Source organism: Phoca vitulina, unplaced genomic scaffold, assembly GCF_004348235.1.
Source record: "Phoca vitulina isolate PV1807 unplaced genomic scaffold, GSC_HSeal_1.0 scaffold2, whole genome shotgun sequence".
NCBI classification, from domain to species: Eukaryota; Metazoa; Chordata; class Mammalia; order Carnivora; family Phocidae; genus Phoca; species Phoca vitulina.
The window spans coordinates 89,463,665-89,483,932 of record NW_022589705.1 but is presented as its reverse complement, the minus strand read 5'-3'; the positions used below and the strand labels follow the sequence as shown (position 1 = coordinate 89,483,932).

Here is a 20,268-nt window from a genome sequence, read left to right as displayed (position 1 = left end):
ACAAATCCCACCCTGGACCGAGCAGGATTCGAGACCGCCGCGGAAAACCAGTGGACAGTGGGTGCTCACTGAAAATTCACCAAATTCACAGTGAAGACATTAGCATATGGCTTTCAGCAAGGGCAGGCACAGATGCCCTCTGGGGTTGTAGGACTCCCAACCAGAGGCTCCTGAGAAAAATAAAGCTGGTTCCCAGAGCTGTAGACTCTCTCTCAGCAACAAGGGTGTGGACAGACCTGTGCTGGCCCTGAGTGAGCTCTTGGCGCCCCCTGGCGGCCACGTGGGCCTCGCGGGCCCGTGTCCCTGGCCTCCCACCGCTCCTCCTGCGCCCCCTTCCTGGCAGGGAGATAGGGTAGGTGAGCAGGTCCCCCATCAGGTCTTATGATGCTTGTCCTCAGGTATAAGAAGGACCCTGTGGCCCAGTCACCCTCACCCCAGCTTCCTTGTTGGCTGAGCCGGGGCTGATAAAGCAGTGTCCCCAGGTGTGGTTCCAGGGGCCCCACATGACCCTGGGCATCTCCCATGGGCTCTCCTGGCTGGGTGGCATAGGTTGACCACCTGTATGCTGGGGGGGGTAGGGGTCCTCCCCTAAATCCCTCTAGAACCCCCTTACCCCAGGGGCTCGCGGACACCCCTTCCCCCAGAGACTAGGCCAAGTTCATCCAGGGTGAATCCCACACTTTAATGTCTGCAGAGAACCTTCCGGGAGGTGGGAGGAGGGTGCAAGGAAGGGGGCAGGGGCACCAGGGACAGGTTCAGAGAGTAAGGGACAGACAGACACTCCAAAGACAGAGATCCTCGTGAAGGGAGCCGAGGAGCAGACGCTTAGCTACCAAAGAGGCTGTCCCGCCTCTGATGGGGGGCACAAACACAGAGGGAGGGGGGAGGACTGAGCCCCAGGGTCAAGGCAGGGTCCCCAGGCCCCACTCCAAGGGGGTCTCCCAGGTCCTTCTGTGGCTGTCTGCCCGGGGGCCCAGCGGCCGGCTCCTCTGGGCAGCTTGGCCTGGTGCCTGCTGAGAGTCCTCGAGCTCACCGATGGCGGAAACCCCACAGGGGAAGGTGCCCACGTGAGCCAAGTAAAGAAGGGAGAAGGGGGATTATGGCTCCCACTGCTGGGGCAGGTCCATGGAGGCACAGAATGGTCCACAGGGAGTGCTGGCCCCCCATCCCTGCTGCACCCACCCTCTGCCTGCCCTGAGGGGTCAAGAAATGCCCAGCCCAGACCCCAACATCCTGATTGCCCGGGCTGCCCACCAGGCAAGGTCACAGTATGAGGAGGCTCCGAGGCACACAGCCCCCACCTCAGTTATAGAACACCTCGTCCTCCTCCTCCGGGAGGGAGATGCTGTCCACCGAGGGGAGGGAACCCTGCAGATGGGCCCCACCCTCAGGCCCCAGGCCCCGAGGCAGCTGCAGCCGATGCTGTTGTTCAGGGCTGGGGGGCTGGGGGCCGACAGCTGTGATGGGGGGCTCGTCAGGTGAGGGCCAGCCGTCGGGAGAGAGGCCAGGGGAGGAGAAGGCCAGAAGACTGTCATCCTGTGAGGGGTCACTCAGAAGACTGTCCTGCAGGTAGACGCTCTCCAGGTCTGGAAAACCAACGGGAGGGGTAGGGAGCGTGAGGAACGGAGTCCCAGACCCTGCTCCTCACCCTCTCCTGGTGTGTGAGGGAAGGTGAGGGGCAGAAGGCTGGCCTCCAAATCCTGCTTGGTCACTGCCGAGCTGTGTGACCTCGGGCAAGCCTCTCTGAGCCCCAGTTTCTCCCTGGGGGTTATAGGGCTGGTGGAGCGAGTTGGAGGAGTTAACAGCAGCCTGCGCGGCGGGGAGGATTAAGTAAGATAATGGGCCTGCAGGTCACCCAGGACCAGGCCCTCAGTAGTGACCTGGGGTTCTGGAAAGGTGGTTGGCTGTGCTTGGTATTAAGGTTCAGATCCTGACTCTGGTGCCTTGAGCTGTAACCCAGGGTGAGTTTCCTGGTGCCTCAGGTTCCCTTATTTGTAAAATGGACATAATAACAGGGCCTCCTTCTTAGAGGTGTGGTGAGGATGAAGTGAAATGGCCAGGGAACTCGGTAAGCGCTTCATTCCCTGGCCCGTGACCACACTCGTTCTTTCCTTTATGCTACGGCGCCCGGTGGGCAGTGGGCAGGGCAAGGATCCCCCGCTCCAGCCCACGGATGCAGAAACCCAGGCGGAGGGCAGGAGGGGCTCGTCCGAGGTCACCGTGCATTTGGTGGCAGGCACCCAGCCCTTGCTCTGCTCCACCCACCCCGCCCGGGCGCCCACCCGGGCAGTACCCTGGAGCTGGACCATGTCCTGAGGGCCGTTCTCGAGGTGCAGCTCCTCGTCGTCCAGCGAGGACCAGGCGCTCAGTGTGGCCTCTGTGATAGCAAACTGCTCAGCAACCCCTGCGGGGGGGCGGGGGGGGGACAGCGAGACCCAGCTCAGCAGGGACACGGCAGGGCGGGGGGGTAGCGCAGCGCCAGGATGGCCTGGCACCCAACAGCCTAGCGGTTTGCTGGGCTGACCATCCGGGCCCCGGTGATCAGATGGCCCCCCGAACGCCCTGTCCACCCCATGGCATTGTTTTGCCCTGCCTCGACAAGGCCCATGTGGCGACCCTCGGTCCCCTAAGGACCAGAGCCCCAACCAGTCCCCGTCCCCAGGTTCCCCCGCCCCCAGCCACTGACCTGCAGCAAATCGGGCCTCACGCAGCGCATCGGGCAGGCAGCAGTAATGCTCATCCTCAGCGGGGGACAGCTCCCAGCGTGACCGCTGAGCGCACCAGCCCTTCCACTCGATGAGGTGGGCCACGCGGCCACGTGCCATGGCCGTGGGCTTTGTGATGTGGTCCTTGATGCTCTGCACCACCCCTGGGAGCATTGAGGGCAGCTGGGAGACTGCTCTGACCCAAAACCCTGCCCAGGGGCCCACCCCCACTACCGCAGGCCCAGCCAGTGGCTTGTACCCCACAACCATTCAGTGCTCTGTACTCGCCCCATGCCGTGTCCTCACAGCCCCAAACCCACAAAGCCCTGAATCTGTCTCCACAAGTGCTCCTACCCAACCAGCGCCTATGCCCACTCTGCACCCCACACCCTCCCCGAGCCCCAAGGCCCCACCTTACTTAGATCCCCACCCATGCAGGGGCCCCATGCCCTCCCAACATCCTACTCCCAGGCAATGTTCCCCTCCACCTGGTGCTTCTCCCCCAGACCTGCCACATCCCTCATTCCCTTTGACCGGGTTCAGACCCTTCTGTCCTAGAAGATCCACTCAAGGATCCACTCAAGATCCACCCAGCCCTCTCCCTTTATCCATTACTTAGCCAGTTCTGAGAGAGCACCCCCTATGCCAAGGCCAGTGCCAGCTCTGCTGAGAGGGAGACCTGTGTGGGATGCAGCAGACCGGGAAGGCTTCCTGGAAGAGGTGGACCGGGGTTGAACTTTACATGTAAATTGGTAGGTTTGTAGGTGCGTTGGACAGATGGAGGCAAGACTGGAGACTATTTCAGAGATGAGATGAGGAGGAAGGCATGGCAGAATCTGGCATGATTCCGGGACTGCCAGGGGTGAGATATGGGGGCAATACTAAGACTGGGATGGCAGAAAAGGCTGGGCAGCCCATCAGGGGCAAGACTTAGGGCTGAGAGAGCCAAGCTGAGGACTCCAGAGTTTTCCTTCTAGCAATGGGGAGCCACAGCAGGGTAATAAGCAAGAGAGTGACAGGTTAGATCTGTTGTTTAGGAAGAGCATCCCAATTAGAGGATGGGGCCAAGGGTGGAGACCAGGCACCATCAGGAGCCATTGAAGAGATCCAGCAAGAGACAGGACAGGGGCTGGGCAGTGGGGAGGAGGGCCTGAGGGGCTCTCAGGAGTAGACCACCTCGATGTGGAAGTGGACAAACAGGGCTGTCAGGAATGATTCAGCATCTCTCTGAACCAAGGCTGAGCATACAGACCCTGGGGTCTCAGAGCCGTGACATGAGGATTGGCAATATTTAAGCAAGATGGGGTGTCCACAAAGGAAGCTAAAGACACGATACTGAGAAAATGGGAAAGATGGAGGTGAGGAAGAAGGGGGAGAACCCCCCCGACCCTGCTCCCAAGCTAGGAGTGCGGGCAACCAGAGAAAAGTTCTGGAGGAGGTGGTTAGAGGAGGTGGTTCGAGTGGCCCCTGCAGGGCAGGTGAGGCAGAGGGAAGGGGTGGGGGAAGAGTCGAGGCAAATGGGAGGGAGGGCAGCACGGGCACTCTGAGGAGCTGTGAGGGATTTAATGAGACGTGAGCCTGAGGTACAGGGAACAGAGTGGTGGGCAAAGAGCTGGCCAGCTGAGAATGGCCCGGAAGGTGTGCTGTGGGTGACGGGGGCAGAGGCGGAGGCGGCCCCCGGAGACCCCTCTGCTGGCCTGCGTACCTACCTCCCAGCTGCTGCTGCCTCCCACCGGCAGCCCTCTCCAGAGACTTGCCCTTAGCTGATGGGAGCAGCCCCACCCAGGGAGAGCCTTCCCAGGGGCCACCACCGACCAACGGGGGACTGATACCCAAGCAGGCGGCAGCCTAAGTTCCGTGGTTCGATCTGGGCTCCTGAGCTCCCCAGGGATCGGGCTGGGACAGATTCCTCCCGCAGCCCCATCTTTGCTGAGCTCCTTCCCTTGCCCGGTCCCGATGCCCTCACTCCTACAATTTGCCCTTGAGAACAATACCTCCATAAATCGCTCACACAATTCCCATCTGGGGCTCTGCTTCTGGGGAACCCGACCCACGGCGGGGTGATGGGCAGACTGCACCTGCCGCAGAAGCCGGGGAGGCCAACTTCTGAAAGACTGGGGCCATTCCCTCACAGCTTCGGGAACCCCCAACAACTTAACAGGGGGTGGGGGGACGGGAACCCTAAGTCACTCATCCCTGCAGAACCCGGCGTGGAGCGTGGATCCAGGAAATGTTGGCTCCGACGGGCTGCACGCCTTCCAGCTGCAGTTCTGTTTGCCCTGCCCGCAGCAAGGGGTGAGGGCTGGGCCGCGCGAACCCCAGGGCAGGACAGGGCCGTCGGAGCCTACCCACAAGGGACGAGGTGGCCAGAGCCGCCACGTTGTAGTTGCTGGAGCAGGACCTGGAGTCAGACAGGTAGCCGTTGGTGGTCTGGAAGCACCTCTGCAGGAAGGACACGAGGGGTGAGTAGAGTGGGGCAGACCTGCCAGCCAGAGGACATCTCCCGGCCACCTCCATCCCTGTGAGGCCCCCTCCCCCAGGGCTGGCAGGGCTGTGGGCCCAGGCTGGCGCTGCAGAGCGAGAGGGACGGTGTCCGCGGTGGCTGGCTAGACCAGGGGATGGGCAAAGCGCACTGACCTGCCAAGGATCCCAACAGAAATCCATCTGTTTGTCCTAAAACGAGAGGAGCAAGAGGGTCAGGCAGGGCCTGGCAGATGGTGCCAGCAGATGGCACGAGTCCTCGAGCCCCGGGTGGTGGTGCGGGTCAGCCTTCTGCTATTCCCTGAGGTCCGGGCTCTGCCTACTCCTGGGTCGGGCCCCCCTGGGGTTTCCTCACCGCCATGCAGAGAAAGACATGGGGCGGGGTGGGGGGCCATGGTAGCTCTGCCAGGAAAGCAGCAGGTGCAGGGCGTCGATCGGACCTGGGTTCGAGCTTTGACTCTGCCCTTTCTACCCGGGTATCCTTAGACTAGGGCCTTAAGAGCTCAGAACATCAGTTTCTTCCTCTGTAAAATGGTGATAAATGCCATTTATCTTGGGTTGTGGGGACGCAAATGACATGACATCGACAGTGTCTAGCATAACTTAGCATGTGGTATGTGCTAAAAAAAAAAGAGTAATTATATCAATTGGTAGGTTCAAGCCACAAGCTCTGGGGGTGGGGTGGAAATTATGCACCAAGATTTGAGGCCCCCAGCAAGCTCCTCCTAATGCAGTGGACTAAGAATGCCACTCTTGGGGTACCTGGCTGGCTCAGTCGGCAGAGCAGGTGGCTCTTGATCTCAGGGTTGTGAGTTTGAGTCCCATGTTGGGTGTAGAGATTGCTTAAATAACTAAACTTAAAAAAAAAAAAAAAAAAAAGCCACTCCTTTACCCTCCAGAAGGCAGGGCAGGCTGCTAAGGGGTGGTGGGCTGGTCAGGAAACTTGTTATCTGCAAGGCTGGGGTAATTTGCGTGGAAAGACCTCCATGGCAGGACTCTCTTTTCTGGTCCTGGTCCAAGTCCCTGGACGCCCAGCCCGACTCAGACCTTCATCCAAATGCATACCAAACCTTAGGGGCTCTGATCCAAGGAGGGAAGATTGGAACAGTTTCAGCTCCCTGTGGAATGCTGTAGGGGACATCCCAGGAACCAGGGCCTAGGCAGGTGAAGGTGAGGATCAAGTGGGACCAGTTACCTTGCCAGTGACATGGTCTCGAGCAACAGTGGGGGGGTGGCTGGAGGTCAAGTCCGGGTTCAGGGGGTCCGTGCCCTGGGGCATGGGGCAGTCCTTGTGGGCACTTGTGAACAGATCTGGAAATATGACAACAGGAGGAACTTAGAAACCCCATCCCCCCACCCCTACACTCTCCTACTTACGGGGCTTGTTCAAGCTAGCCCCGAGGGATGGGCACTACTTTATTGGCACCTGATGTCATTTTGTTGAAAACAAAGACCCAAGCCCACAGAAGGTGAGGAGTCCAGCCAGACCGGGAATTCTTGCCCATCTGCCTGTTCCTCCATTTTCGTAAATTCTAGCACCCACTCCCTGGCACAGCCTAGGAGGTCTCCTTCACAGACACGCTCAACTCCCAACCCTGTCCAGTCTCACCCTCCGCCTGCTCCACACCAGGACCTTTCTCCAGCATGTTGCTGGAGAAAGTCCCCGACCTCACACAGGACACTGTCCAGGGAACCTTCTACAGGTCTCCAGTTCCCGCTAAGTTTGCTTCCCACCAGGCTGACCACCTCACGCGGCTTTCCTTCTCAAACCTGCAGCCCGGGCAGCCTCCTCCCCACACCCCGCTACTGGCTGCCGCCCCATCCCTCACGGAGGTCCAGAAGCCTTCAGCAGGCATCGCCCCATTTTTCTACCTCAAATCATTGCCGTGTCCGCATTTTGCCCACACCATCTGCTTTCCCTCCTGTGACAAAGGAAGAACTGTCCCGACTCCATCCAAGACCAGCCCCCACCCTGGGGACCCCCCAGCCTGAACTGCCCCCCACCAGGGGCCCTGCACTCTCTCTTCTGGTCGTCTGCTCTTGTCTCCCTCCCGGCCACCAGCGCGGCAGGTGCTGCCGTGCCTCTCCAGTCCGGACTCTCGCCTGCATCCCTGCCCCCCACCCTCACCCCTGGGTCAGCCCCCCACCCACCAAAGCAACCCAGCATCTCCCATCCTTTAAAGACCTCTCGACCCCTGCTTCCCCTCAGCTCCCTGCCCACTCCTCCGCGTCCTTCCTGGCCACACTTAGAGAGTTGTGCATGACCTCTACTTCCTCCCCCCATTTTCTCCTCCACCCTCTTCAGGCAGCCTTTCCTGAGACAGTCCAGCAGGGACTTCCGTCTCCTCACTGGCTTCAAGCTGCACTGGGACACCTCCCATCGCTCCCTCCCTCCCCCTCAAGCCACGCCCATCTCAGATCTGGGGCTTCCCCCCCACTTGGTCCCCCTTCTCTTCTCCAGCCTGGCATCTCACCTTCTCACCTGGGAGGGGGGTCTCTCCAAGGACATCTCCATGTGCGGCTGATGCCCGCATTTACACCTGCAGCTCTGACTGCTTGAGCCCCCGACTGAATAGCCAACTCCCCTCCTGGATGCCTGACAGCCGACAGCCGGCTCAAGGAAACCCAGGTCCATCCCCACTTCCCCGATTTTAGAAAATGATGCAACAGCCCACCCAGCTGTACCAACCAAATATCCAGTTTTCTCTGAGTGCTGCCTTCCCCCAACCAGCAAGTCCTACTGGCTCTCCAACCTCCATTCCAGACTGAGCCCTCTCCATCCCCACCGCCGCTCCCCACCTGGGGGTACCACTCTCTCTCACCTGGAGGCCACCTACCACAGCCTTCCGCTTCCTCTCCTGGCCCACAGCCCACTCTCCACCCCGCCGCACAGGGATGCTACAAGTCAGACTGCATCTTTGCTGAAAACCTGCCCCTGGCTTCCTTCCACTGCACTTGAGGAGAGCCAGCCCCTCACCAGGGCCTTCAGGGGCCTGCACGCCAGGCTGCCCGCTGTTCAGGCCACACTGGCCTCCCTGCTGCTCCTCAAACAGCCCACTTGTTCTTTGTCCTTGCTATCCCCTCCGCCTGGAACACCATCCCCAGATCTTCCTGAACCGTGTCATTCAGGTCTCAGCTCAAGGTCACCTCCTCAGACAGGCCCTCCCTGTCCCCACACCGGGCACCAGTCACTCCCCATCACAGTCAAGCTTTCGTGAAGTGTCCGGTCCCTCCCCGCATGGTGAATGTGAGGCCGTGGGAACAGAGACCACAGCCAGAGGAGCAAGCATCTATTTCTGACACGTTCAGAAGTATTCGCTGAGCACCTACTACGTGCCAGGCACTGTCCTGGGCACGAGGAACACCGTGGCAAACAAGACAGAGATGGTTTCTGCCCTCACGGAGCTGACATTCTAGTGGGAGAGACATTCTAGTTCATTCATTCACCTGAACATCTGTTCATTCCTTCACCCCATGGGCATCCATGTACTGTCCATACCGTGCAAGCGTGTGGGGGCCGAGGTGGGATTAAGACTCCATCCCTGCCCTCTGGGAGCTCCCAGTCTGATGGAAACCAGCCCCAAAGCCCCTCATTCAAACACAAGGCTGACCCCGGGGGGACAGTAGCACCCCCTCTCCTGGTGTGATGGCACCGATTCCTCACATCGACCTAAAGAGGAAGGAATCCATAGCTCAGCTTTCTAGATTCACTAGCCCAAGGCACACAGCCCGTAGAGGGCGGTCAGGGTCTGAGCCCTGTTACTCTGATGCCGAGGCTCACTCTCTTCCAAAGCACAAAAGGAGTTTTGATGAGTTCTGTGGGGGTCAGGGGCTGCACGGGAGAGCTGATGGGGGAGCTAGCCAGGAGAGGGTGCCAGGAGAGGGGCGTTGCAGGCAGGGGGGGGTGGGGTGTGCAGCTTGCACGAAGTCGTGAGGTCTGGGAGACGTGAGGCGCAGGGGTGTCTGGGCCGTGGCAGGGAGGTGAGGCTTCTGCAGGACACTGGTCCTGGCCTGCGGCCTGTCCTGCGCTGGACGCAGGCTCCCACCATCCTTCCCTGGCTTTGACAACCCATGGGCAGAGCTGCAGAAGTTGACAGCATGGAAGCACGCAGGGCTTCCTGGAGGAAGCGGAGGCCAGGGAACGTCTGCAGGCTGGAGGTGGGAGGTGTCAGGTGCCCCCAGAGGCAGAGCTGGGCGCTCATGGGCCGTGGGCGGTGGGCTAACGCACCAACTAGAAGTCTTGGGAAGGTGTTAGCATGGAGGGGAGGACGGAGCGCTAGAGGACAGCGAGGGTGCCCCACTGACCCCCCACATGCCCTCGGATCGCTTTCTCTGGTTTTGCGCACCCACGGCCCTGTCCCATGGGCTTTGCCGCCCTCCGGCAACTGGAGCTGAATTTATGTTGCCCTCCGGCAGTGTCGCGAGGTGCAGGACCCCGGATCCTTGGTTTGGGGGTTGGAAAACTCAGAGCCCCTGTGGGATCGGGCTGTGGCCATCCCTGCAGGGCGACAGATGCTTTTGTGGCCCGTCTCCTCTCTCCACTCCTTCCTCTGGAGGATCTCCCTCACATACCAGTTGTACCCAAATCCTCATTTCAGGGTCTGCTCCTGAGTCGCTGCTCCAGAGACTGGGTGAGGTTCTGGTGCCAGATGGGCCCGTTCAAATCCCAGCTCGGCCCTCTACTACCTGTGGGACCTTGACTTTACCGCCCGGATCCTCCATTTCTTCATCTGTAAAATGGGCAGTTGACTGGTCTTGCTCTTCAGGTACTGCCTACCAGCATCCGAACCAGAACAAAGGGGGCGCTACGTGCCCCACTTTGGAAGAAGGCCACTGTCAAGGGTGGGGGAGCAGACACCCTCTTCAAGGTGGTTCAAACAGGCTCTGTTACTCCAGCCACCCACCATCCCTTGGACTCTGACCACCTATTGCTCCCCACAAGCGAAGTGAGGGGCTCTCAGACACTCCCCTGCAGAGATCCGGGATGCTTGCGAAGGAGAGGCCAGCATCCTACCCACCCGCCCCACCCCAGGTCGGATGTCTGCACAGCTGGGACGGGAAGGGGCGGTGGAGCGGCCTGCCCTCCCTTCCCCCGCACAGCAAGAACTGTGAGTTTCTCAAGGGTCAATAGAACACTGAGGACGGGGCCGTGTTTGAGTTTTGCTGGTGCCCCCTAGGAGGGTCGCTTGCAGGGCAGGGGGACCCCAGCCCCCAGAGGCTGGAGGGTGGGCAATTTTGCCCTCCCTAGCGGGCAAGGGAGTTGGGCAGGGAAGGGAAAAGGTCAAACCAGGTCAGATCTCTCATGACGGGTTCTGCTGTGGGCAGGCCCCACCCAAAACAGCCCCTGGGAGAACTCACACATGCTAACCTGGGGCCCGTGGCCCCCCTGCCACCTCCTCTTCCACCACTCTCCCTCTTGCACTCCAGCCACACTGGTCGCTCAGACACGCCAAGCACACTCCTGCCTCAGGGCCTTTGCACTGGCTGCACCTTTCCTCCAGCTGGAACACTCTCCTCCCACATAGCTGCAGGTTCACTCCCTCACTATATTCAGGCCTCTGCTCAAATGTTAGAACCTCAGGGAGGCCTCCAGCCACCTTGTTTAACGGCACCCGTCCTTTCCTATCTCCTGATTTTCTGTCCTTCTTCATGGTGACATTCCTTCTTTAAGTTATGTGTCCGTTTCCTTGTTCACCGTCTCTCACTAGACCATGAGCTCTCTGATTGCTGGTCCTCATCAGCTTTATTCGCCACCATAGCTCTAGCACCTGCCGCAGGGCCTGGCCCGTTGCTCATCAAACTCTGCCTCAACAGGGAGCCAGTGGCAGCCAAGACGAACCACCAGAGCTCCAGATAAATAAAAATCTCTTGACCACTTTTTCTCAAGTTCCTCATGCCAGACCCCAGCGTGTCAGAGTACGGGACCCAGAGAGGAGGGAGGCCAGCAGAAGAAGGTGCGGCCAGTCCTGGCTGGAGGGCCGAAGCGAACACTGAACAGGATATGAGGTGGAGGGGCGCCTGGGTGGCTCAGTCGTTAAGCGTCTGCCTTCGGCTCAGGTCATGATCCCGGGGTCCTGGGATCGAGTCCCGCATCGGGCTCCCTGCTCAGCGGGAAGCCTGCTTCTCCCTCTCCCTCTGCCCCTCCCCCTGCTTGTGCTCTCTCTGTCAAATAAATAAATAAAATCTTTAAAAAAAAAAAGGACATGAGGTGGAAGTCTCCGTCCACACTGGACTGGACTTAGGATCCCTAAGGGATCAGAGTGTTGTGAGATTGACCTGGAGACTGTTACCGGCGGGCAGGTGAACGAGGTCTGAATGAGCTTGTCTGAAACAGGGCAAGAAAAGGCAGGTAGAGCTAGGACTGACGCCCCCACCCCTGAACTCAGAGCTCAGTCACCCAGGAGCCAAGAGCGGGGTGGGCTGAGCCATGTGCTTACGCACCAGAGCATTCGGCACATCTGCTCTTTATCCCAAGTCCGGGCTGTGTGCCCTTGAGGTAGGCCTGCCCCTCCCTGAGCTTCAGAGTCTCCATGTGTACAAACACTAGGCTCCAGCCCCCTCAAAGGCAGTGTCCAAGCCGGGGGGGCACATCCTTCAGCGGGTCATGCAAGCCACTGACTAGGTCATATGTGTAAAAAATAAAATAGAATTGAACAGAAAATTCCAGAACCTATTGAGGAGTCAGGTTAAGTATTGTGTCATGAAACTTCGGTTTAAATTGCACAGGCCCCCATGCACCCACACAGATGTGTGCACACACACACCTGCGGTAAGAATGTTCTAAGCGTGTGCCGGGTCGTGATGCAAAATATATGCATTCCTCCGGGTTCTAGTCAAAAACGTTTGAAAAGTCACCGCTCCTGAGATTCCAGCGCACATAAGCAGGGGCCCGCCGGGGTGCGGGCAGAGGGGTGCTGGCTCCAGGCTGTCCCCGGGAACTCTGCGAGGTGTGGAATATTTCTAGGGCCCCTGGCCGTCCCTGAAGCTGTTTTAAAACCGTGCACTGCCGGCCGGGGAGCACGGGGAGCTGAGCACCGAGTCAAAGGCCTGGAGCACACATGACTGGAACAAGGTCATTGGTCAAGGTTGGCTTGGAGGATTCCTGGCTCCGAGCCCCTCTCTAGCTTTCCTGGCCGCCACCCCTCCCCGGCCTCGGCTGGGCTGCAGGAGCCTCCGCCAAAGCCGCCTTCTCCCCCTGAGGACTTTGGCCCCGTGATGTCACGGGCTGGTTGCCATGGAGACGTCAGGTAATGGAGCAGCCCAGGGTGAAATCACAGGCTGCTCTTCGCCCAGCTGGGACCGGCGGCCACGTCACCAGCAACTGGAAAAACACAGTGTTTCATGCGGGGTGGGGACTGGGGGTAGCCTGAGGGGACCCCTGGCCACGGCTCCTGTGGGTGCCCCCTTCCTCCCTAGTCCACACCCTACTCCTCCGACCTCAAGGTCTGAGGCCCCTGCTCAGACCTGCTCCCTCCCCCACCTCCCCTGGCCACAGCAGTGACAAGCCTCCGGTTGCCCTGGCAACTTGGAGGGGGCCATCTCGGCCCTTCAAGGAGAGGAGTGTCATCCAGAGGTCTCCTGTCTCCTGTCTCCTCCTTCCCTCTGCCTTCCAGCAGAGCGCTCTTCTGCCTACCAGGGATGCTTCCTGCCTTCTCACCCCAGCCCCTCCTTCTGCTGTAGAGTCCAACCACCCAGACAGTACCTCCTGATGTCTAACCTAAACCCCCCTTGCTGCACAGCACCCACCCTGGCTTTCTCTGCTTGTTCCTTGGGTGAGTCTGCAGCTCAGTCTCCTCTCCCCTGTCTCCGAGCCATCTAGCCCCTTTAGCTGTTCTTTGGTGCTCGAGTCCCAGCCCGTTAGACACTGGGGTTGCCATCTGCCCCCAGAGTGTCTCCCAGGGCTCTGCACCCCAGGAGGGCAGGGAGGGCCCAAGGTTAACCCTGTTCTTTCCCAGCAGCCCAGAGAGGGTAAACTTCTTGAAAGCACACAGTAACAGAGCAGTAGCCTGGGTCCGAAGCCCCTTACCCTCCCCTCCCTGGACAGCTGTAGGCCTCCCCTCTAAGCTTCTCAGGACGCCTGAGTGCACCACACAGTCCTCCAGCCAGCCGCCCCCCCCCACCCCTGTGTGTGCTGCCGGCCCACCGAGGTCCAGGCCCTTTCCCTGCCTCCGAGGAGAACCCAGCGGGCCCAGTGTTCCTTTCGTAGTCCCTGCCCCGGGTCTAATCCCGGCTTGTCACTGCCAGCCAGGGCTGTGGGCGTGCGGCACAGGCCCTGCGAGCCGAGGGCTCTCACCTGTGACATGAGGATGCCCGCGCTCCCCGGGGAAGGGCTACCAGAGGATGAAGCACCTGCCACAGCATCTGCTCTGTCCCGCTCAGCTCCCGGACCTGGTCCTCTTTCTGGGCCACAGGACAGATCTCAGTCCCCGCTGCCGACCTCTGGTCCTGCCCCTCGGACTGGTGCTCACCCTGGGGGCTCTGCAGAGGGAGGCCACCAAGAGTGAGCCCTTGTCCTCTCTGCCTGGTGAGTCGCTGCCATGACAGCAGGCCGTCCCTCTGACCTTGGCAGAGGCCTGGCCTCAAGTGGACAAAGTGCCCTCCTGCTCCCTAGGACATTTGTTTATAAATCACCAGGCCCACAGTGGTAACTTCATCAGGGAGCTGATGCAGCACAAGGGGGTCCGTTTCTATCCCCAACCAAGGATAGAGGGAGACAACAGGCTCTTCTCCAGGACCTTCCACACACCTCAGCTCCTTTCTACTTCCTCTGCCATCCCGGGGCTCAGTCTCTTTGACAAGCTATCCTAGAGCCCGTCCTGCTCTAACCTCACCTCCTCCAGGCAGCCTGCCTAGATTGGCCTCAGCTGTAATAGGCCACCAACAGCCTTAATAAGCAAAGTCTGGCCGGCAATGATTTGCTGCCACTATTTATTGAACACCTACTATGTGTGGGATACTGTCTTAGGCCTTTTCATCCATTATCTCTTGTTTAACTCTCACTAAAACCCTGCAAAGTAGGTATCATTATGCCCGTTTTTACAGATGGAGAAACTGAGGCTCAGAAAAGTTAAATCACTTCTCCAAAGTCACCAGCTAATAAGTGTCAGAGATGGGGTTCAAACCTAAGCCAGTCTGAAATTCCAAAGCTTGTGCTCAAACCACTAGCCAGTGTTGATCTCCTCAGGCTATTTTTCTGTGGGTGTGTCCATGTCCGTGTCCTGCCTCCCCCATTAGACTACCCCTAGGGCAAGGTTATATCTCTCTCCTCAGACAGTGAGCTCCCTTGTGATGGCGGAAGGCCCCATCGACTCCTTCTTCAGTGTCAGACGGCTCACTGGTTCTGCAGGGGCCAAAGTGAGACAGCGCTAGGAGGCTGGGAGGGGTACTGGTTGGCCCTGGGTACCGTGGGGTGCTCTGCCAGCCCCTACAGAGCTGGAGCCTTCTCCCAGACATAAGAGATGTCTGACCTTCCAGAAGAAAGACTTCAGTCCCCAATTTCTGTCCTCACAAGCCCCAGGGCCCAGGGCACTGAGACCCCCACGGTGAGGCCAGGAGGCTGATGGGTTGGTTGGAGGACAAGGCTGGGGCAGGTGGAGAGGTTCCAGTGCCAGGGGCATGGGGCGGGCCCCGAGAGACCCTGGAGCTAGAGAGAGGGGAATAGATATTAACTCCCCCTGCTCCCTACACATGTTGCTCCCTTGGGGCAGCAAAGCCCCAAGCAAATACCAACCACAAGAGTTATTCCAGAGGGTTGCTTTTTTTAAGCACTGGCCATGCACTCAGGACCTGTCTCCAGGGGGCGCATCAGAAAGCAAAGGGCAGCGGCTCCCCGCTCAGGCGCTGGGCTAACTCAGACCTGAATCCAAATCTTGCCTTTCCAGGGGCGCCTGGGTGGCTCAGTCGTTAAGCGTCTGCCTTCGGCTCAGGTCATGATCCCAGGGTCCTGGGATCGAGCCCCGCATCCGGCTCCCTGCTCCGCGGGAAGCCTGCTTCTCCCTCTCCCACTCCCCCTGCTTGTGTTCCCTCTCTCACTATGTCTCTCTGTCAAATAAATAAATAAAATCTTTAAAAAAAAAACAAAAAAAAAACAAATCTTGCCTTTCCGTGTCCTGGCTGTGTGACCTAAGGTAAGACTCTTCCTGTCTCTGAGCCCTACATCTCCCTTCCCAGGGTTGAATGAGAAGGTCAGAAGAGTAAAAAGGCTAAGCCTGGCTTAGGATAAGCTCCTGGCAAACAGTAGCTTAAAGGTAGATGATGAACGGGGCACCTGGGTGGTTCAGTTCGTTAAGGGTCTGACTCTTGATGTCGGCTCAGGTCATGATCTCAGGGTCATGAAATCGAGCCCTGCATCAGGCTCTGCACTCAGCATGGAGCCTGCTTAGCCTCTGCCCCTCCCCCTGCTCTCTCTCTCTCTCTCTCTCAAATAAATAAAATCTTAAAAAAAAAAAAAAAGTAGATGACAACACAAAACAGCTCCTGGAAACAGCATGTGTTGCCTTACTCTGGTCCCCATCACTTTCCCCAAGTCCTCAGCACCTTGAGTGCCTGCCATGAGGCATCCATGCGGCAGGATGGGGCTGGAAGCCTCCATAGTGTCCCCTTTCTCAGCCAAGAGGGTCTCGCTTAGCTGTCTGCACAGAAGGGTAATAACAACAAATTTAAAATGAAAGAAATAGCTAAACGTGCCAGGTACCGGTCTGAGTGCTTTACATGAATTAAGTCATTTAATCCCTGCCCAGCAACCCTAGGACATCAATATTGGTATTGGTCCCATTTTAGAGATGAGAACACTGAGATACACATTCAAGGTTAAGTAACTTGCTGAAGTCACAGAGCTAGGGAATGGTGCATGGGAACCTAGGCTGGCTGGCTCGAGAGTCTGCACCCCTAACCTCTCAGGCCTGGCACAGAGAAGCGAACAGCCGCCCCCTGCTGGCGTGCGGAGGCTCTCCCAGCTCTGGCCTGTACCTGGGGCTTGGGCGGCCCTAGCTGGGTGCAGGCTCTGGGCTCGGTGTCAGCAGGAGCCTCGCAATCCCTGGCCTGGCTTCAGGACTGCGGACCAGGCCCAGGGAAGTGCTTGGAGAGTGGGGTGGTTATTGGCACTGGGTGTAGGTGTGGAGAGCAGGCCCGGGGCTCAGCTCACGGAAGCCTGCCCCTGGAGAGGAGCAGGTCAGGCAACTGTGGGCCGGGGGTGCAGTGCAGAGGCTCGGGACACAGGCCTAGCTTTGTTCAGGGCACTCAGCTACCCCCCCCCCCCGCTCCGTTTCCCCATTTGTAAAATGAGGACTGTGATAGTACCTACCCCAACTTAGCTAGCTGTGCCTAAAATGTTCCAACCAGCACCTGGTAAGCCGGAAGCGCTCTGAGAGTATTAGTGACAGCTGGAGGGGGGTGTGCCCTCCACTTAGGGTTCAGTCGCTGAGACCGCGGTTGTCCTCTGCTCCAGTATCTTGTCCCTTCTTTACCTTTATCCAGCTTGCCTGCTGCATGTCGAGACTGTAAGTGCCACCCCCTCAGGAAGGGGACAAGGTTCGAATACACAACTAGATCTGGAGGTGGCACTCGGGAGCTCAAGCCACAGAAGGAAGGGCGAAGAAAGTCCATCCTCAGTCTGTGTGACCTCAAGCAGGCACAGCAGAGGGAGCCAGCCCCGGTGGGGGGTCCAGGGACCGGAGCACCAGCCTGACCTTGGCAGGCAGCTCTTCCTCCTGGCCCCTGGACTGTGTTCAGTGGGTCTGTGGCTCACAGGCTGGGCCCCGGGTGTGGGATGGCCAAGTGACAGGGAAGGGACGCGGTCGCCAAGGAAACACCCAATCCCAGATCCCCAACACCCAAAGCCTGCCCAGAGCCTTTGGGTTTCTGGAGACACACTGAGCGCCTGCCAGTCCTGAAGAACCCTAAATACTCTTCCCTCTTAAAATTAACTTCCCCTCTGGCAAGCTGTCGGCCTCACGAGGGCAGGGGCTGTGCTGGACTCATCCCCACTAGATGCCCAGCATGTGCACAGTGCCTGGTACACAGTAAGAACCAGGCTAATACCAGGTTGATGAATGAATAAGTGAATGAACCTCACACAACCTAACTCCCACCCATGATTCCAGCCCTGACACCCTCCTGAGACATCCTAAGCCACTTACCTGAATGTCCCACATGGACTGGTGAGCCCCTTAGAGGCCAGAGGAGGGGGGGTGGGGGTGTTGTGTTCCTTGCCCAGCATCCCCCAGCACAAGCCCCCCCCACCCAGGGCCTGTGCAGCCCCTCCCCAAGGCCTGTTCACACCCCAAGTTTTGGGGGTGGTGGGTGGGGTGGCAGCCCCCAGGGTTGGGGGTCAGTGGGTTTGCAGAGCTGCAGCCAAGGCCTCAATCACCTCTACCCCCAGTCCCCCTGCTCTGTGTAGGACTCCACTGCCATTCCCCCAGGGCAGCTCCCGCCAACGCCTGGGGTACCACCTTGGGAAGTGCAAGAGGAGAGCAGAGGGCGCCTGCACAAGACAGAAGAAAGGCCCAGGAGTTCCCAGAAACATCAGCTTTCTCTGTCCCTTCCCCTCCCCTGACTGAGGATGGGGGTGGGGTGGGGAGTTAGGGATGAGAGTGGGGGAAGGGATACCTTCCATATAACCTGTTCATCTCCATCAACTCACTGCTGTCCATGGGGATTCAGAGACTCTGAAGACAGCGCATGGGGTAAGGGGACAGAAGTGGGGGCGCTGAGCAAGTCAGGCCTGTGTCTTGGGGAAGTGTGGGAAGGAGAGTCGGCTTGTTCTCCCGGGGCCGCCACCGGCCCTCCAGAGAAGCCAGGAGCAGCCAGAAGCCTCCCTCGTCTCCAGAGCACGCGACAGGGGGCGTGTGGCTGTTGGGATGGAAGCGACCCTGCTTCGCGCCACCTGCCTGGGTGTGGTTCCAAGCCCGGCTGGAGCTGCGGCGACCTCCCCCTGCTCTCCCTCTGCGCTGCCACCCCCACCCCCTGTCCTCCCGGGGTGGGGGGGCACCGTGTCCCCTGGGGCTCGGTGGGGGGCGGGGTGGGGTGCTGCCGGTCGGGGAAGGCCGGGTCGCCCCCCCACCCCCACCCCTCCAGGCTCCTCCGGGGCGGCCCCGGGCCCCGACCCCCACCCGGCCGGCGGCCCCCTCACCTCGCGACACGCAGGAGCCCATCACGGGGCCGCGGGGCCGGGCCGCTGCGCCTCGGGTGCGTCGGGCCGCCGGGCGTTCATGTCTCCGCGGGCCCGGGGCTCACGCGCGGCGCCGGCGCGGCGGGCGGGCGGGCGGTTGGGCAGGGGCTGGGGCTCCCTCCGCTCGGCTCCCCACGGCTCCCGCCGGGTCGTCCCCGCCGCCGCCGCCTCCCGCGCCGCACCCGCTCCTGCCAGTCGCGGGGAGCACGGCGGGCGGGCGGGCGGGGGGGCCCCGGGGGAGCGCTCGCCCCAAGTCGGGGAGCCCGAGCCGCGCGCACCTGGGGCCGCAGCCCGGGCTGGGGGGCGGGGTCAGTGGACGGGGGGCGGGGCGAGGAGGAGGATGCGGGAGGGCCGAGGGGGGGCGCGGGTGAGGGCTGGCGGGGGCGGGGTGAGGAGGGCGGGAGGGCGGGAGCGAAAGGGGGCGGGAGCGGGGGAGAGGGGAGGGACCTTCTGGCCCTCCCTTCTCGCCACCTGGTGACCCGGGCCGAAGGTCGGGGAAGAGGGCGGAGGGGGGGAGGCGCGGAGATTCCAGCATTTGGAGCACAAAGCACACAACCTTAGTTTAACAACCTGGACCAGACACCTGGCGGAGCGCAGTAACACTAATTCCATTACGCCCATTTTGCAGGAGAAGAAACTGAGGCTCACAGATGCCACTGCCTTGCCTGAGGTCCCTTGGCTGTGAGGGACAGCGGCTTCTGACGGTCAGCTCCTGCTTCGGGCCCGCTGGCTAAGGGTGGGGGTACAGAGGGGCCGTAACAGCGGCCTCACTGCTGGACAAGAGTCCAGCACCCCTTGGCTCCCGGGGCTCAGCCAGGGTGAAGAGAACGGAGGCCCAGCGCCTCTCAGCCGCGGGTCTCCTGTCTCCTGGGCAACAGCGGCTCCATCAGGCACACACCTGCAAGCGCGCTCTCACTCGTGCCCCCACGCACTCGTACACACTCACAGACACTAGTGCACACACTACATTTTGGGGGTGATGGGTTCCCCCAAACGCGGATGCGTCCTCTGCATTCACGCTGACACGCAGGCACGCACACGCTCCGCTCTCGAGCAGACCTGCCCATGCGCCAACACATCGCCCTCTTTACACCTACACCTACCTGCGCACCTCTTACAGGTGAGGAAGCCAGGTTCACTGGCTCCCCTCAAAACCCCGGTGATGGCCTGGGCAGGGTTTTGAGGGATGAATAAGGTTTGAGGCAGGAGGCTGGCATGGAGCTGGAGGCCTCCAGCAGGGCAAGGATCCGGGCCTGGTGGCACTGCCAGGGGCTGGGGGTGCGTGCTGACCTGGTTCTCTTCCCCCAGGCCCGGTGCCCTCTCTGAAGTAGGGGTCAGGTGGGGAGTGGCTCCAGCCACCCCGATGCCCGCAGACCGGTGTGAGAGCTGGCTCAGCTCACACAGAGCTGTGTGACCTTGGGCAAGGTGCCTCATCTCCCTGAGCCTCAGTTTTTTTTCATCTATTAACTGGGAGTAAAAAAAAAAAATCTCACCTCACAGGATCGCTGTAAGGATTAATGAGAAATATATGCAAAAACGATTGGCACATAGTAGGTACTTAACTCAGGGCTGAAAATAAATACCAGTGACGGGGACACAGATCTGTTGCATGATTACCGCACCAAGCTTCCCTACACCCACGGGAAGCCTGAAGAGTCTCCATTCGATGACTGTGTGTGAAGCACCTACTATGCGCTGGAATGAACAAGAGAGATGTGCCAGCCCTTGTGTCCTTTCTCTTCTTCCTGTGGTGGGGTGACTGGACTTGGCTTGGAGGGATGGCTCTGACTCACCATGACGCAGGACACTGGTCACAGCTGCTGATGTTCCCAGCTGGCAGCCTGGCAGCTCTGGGGGCAGGGGAGACTGGGAGGGGGACCCCAGCAGAGAACAGGGCAGTTCACAGAGGAGAGG

General features: G+C 59.9%; 1 protein-coding gene across 5 annotated transcripts; it reads right to left on the bottom strand.

Moving 5' to 3' along the window:
* Positions 1-241: 241 nt before the first annotated feature.
* Positions 242-18,425, bottom strand: FAM131C (family with sequence similarity 131 member C). 5 transcript variants are annotated; one of them, XM_032392963.1, is made up of 7 exons: positions 18,316-18,425; positions 6,382-6,497; positions 5,343-5,378; positions 5,054-5,147; positions 2,687-2,869; positions 2,294-2,404; positions 242-1,586 (listed from the first exon to the last, which is right to left on the bottom strand). In XM_032392963.1, exons 1-7 carry the CDS (start codon positions 18,335-18,337, stop codon positions 1,303-1,305), a joined length of 846 nt encoding a protein of 281 aa, XP_032248854.1. In that variant the 5' UTR covers positions 18,338-18,425; the 3' UTR covers positions 242-1,302. The 5 variants fall into 5 exon arrangements, with proteins under 5 accessions (XP_032248854.1, XP_032248874.1, XP_032248844.1 ...); XM_032392983.1 differs by lacking the exon at positions 18,316-18,425 and adding an exon at positions 8,009-8,107; XM_032392953.1 differs by lacking the exon at positions 18,316-18,425 and adding an exon at positions 7,669-7,777.
* Positions 18,426-20,268: the final 1,843 nt, after the last annotated feature.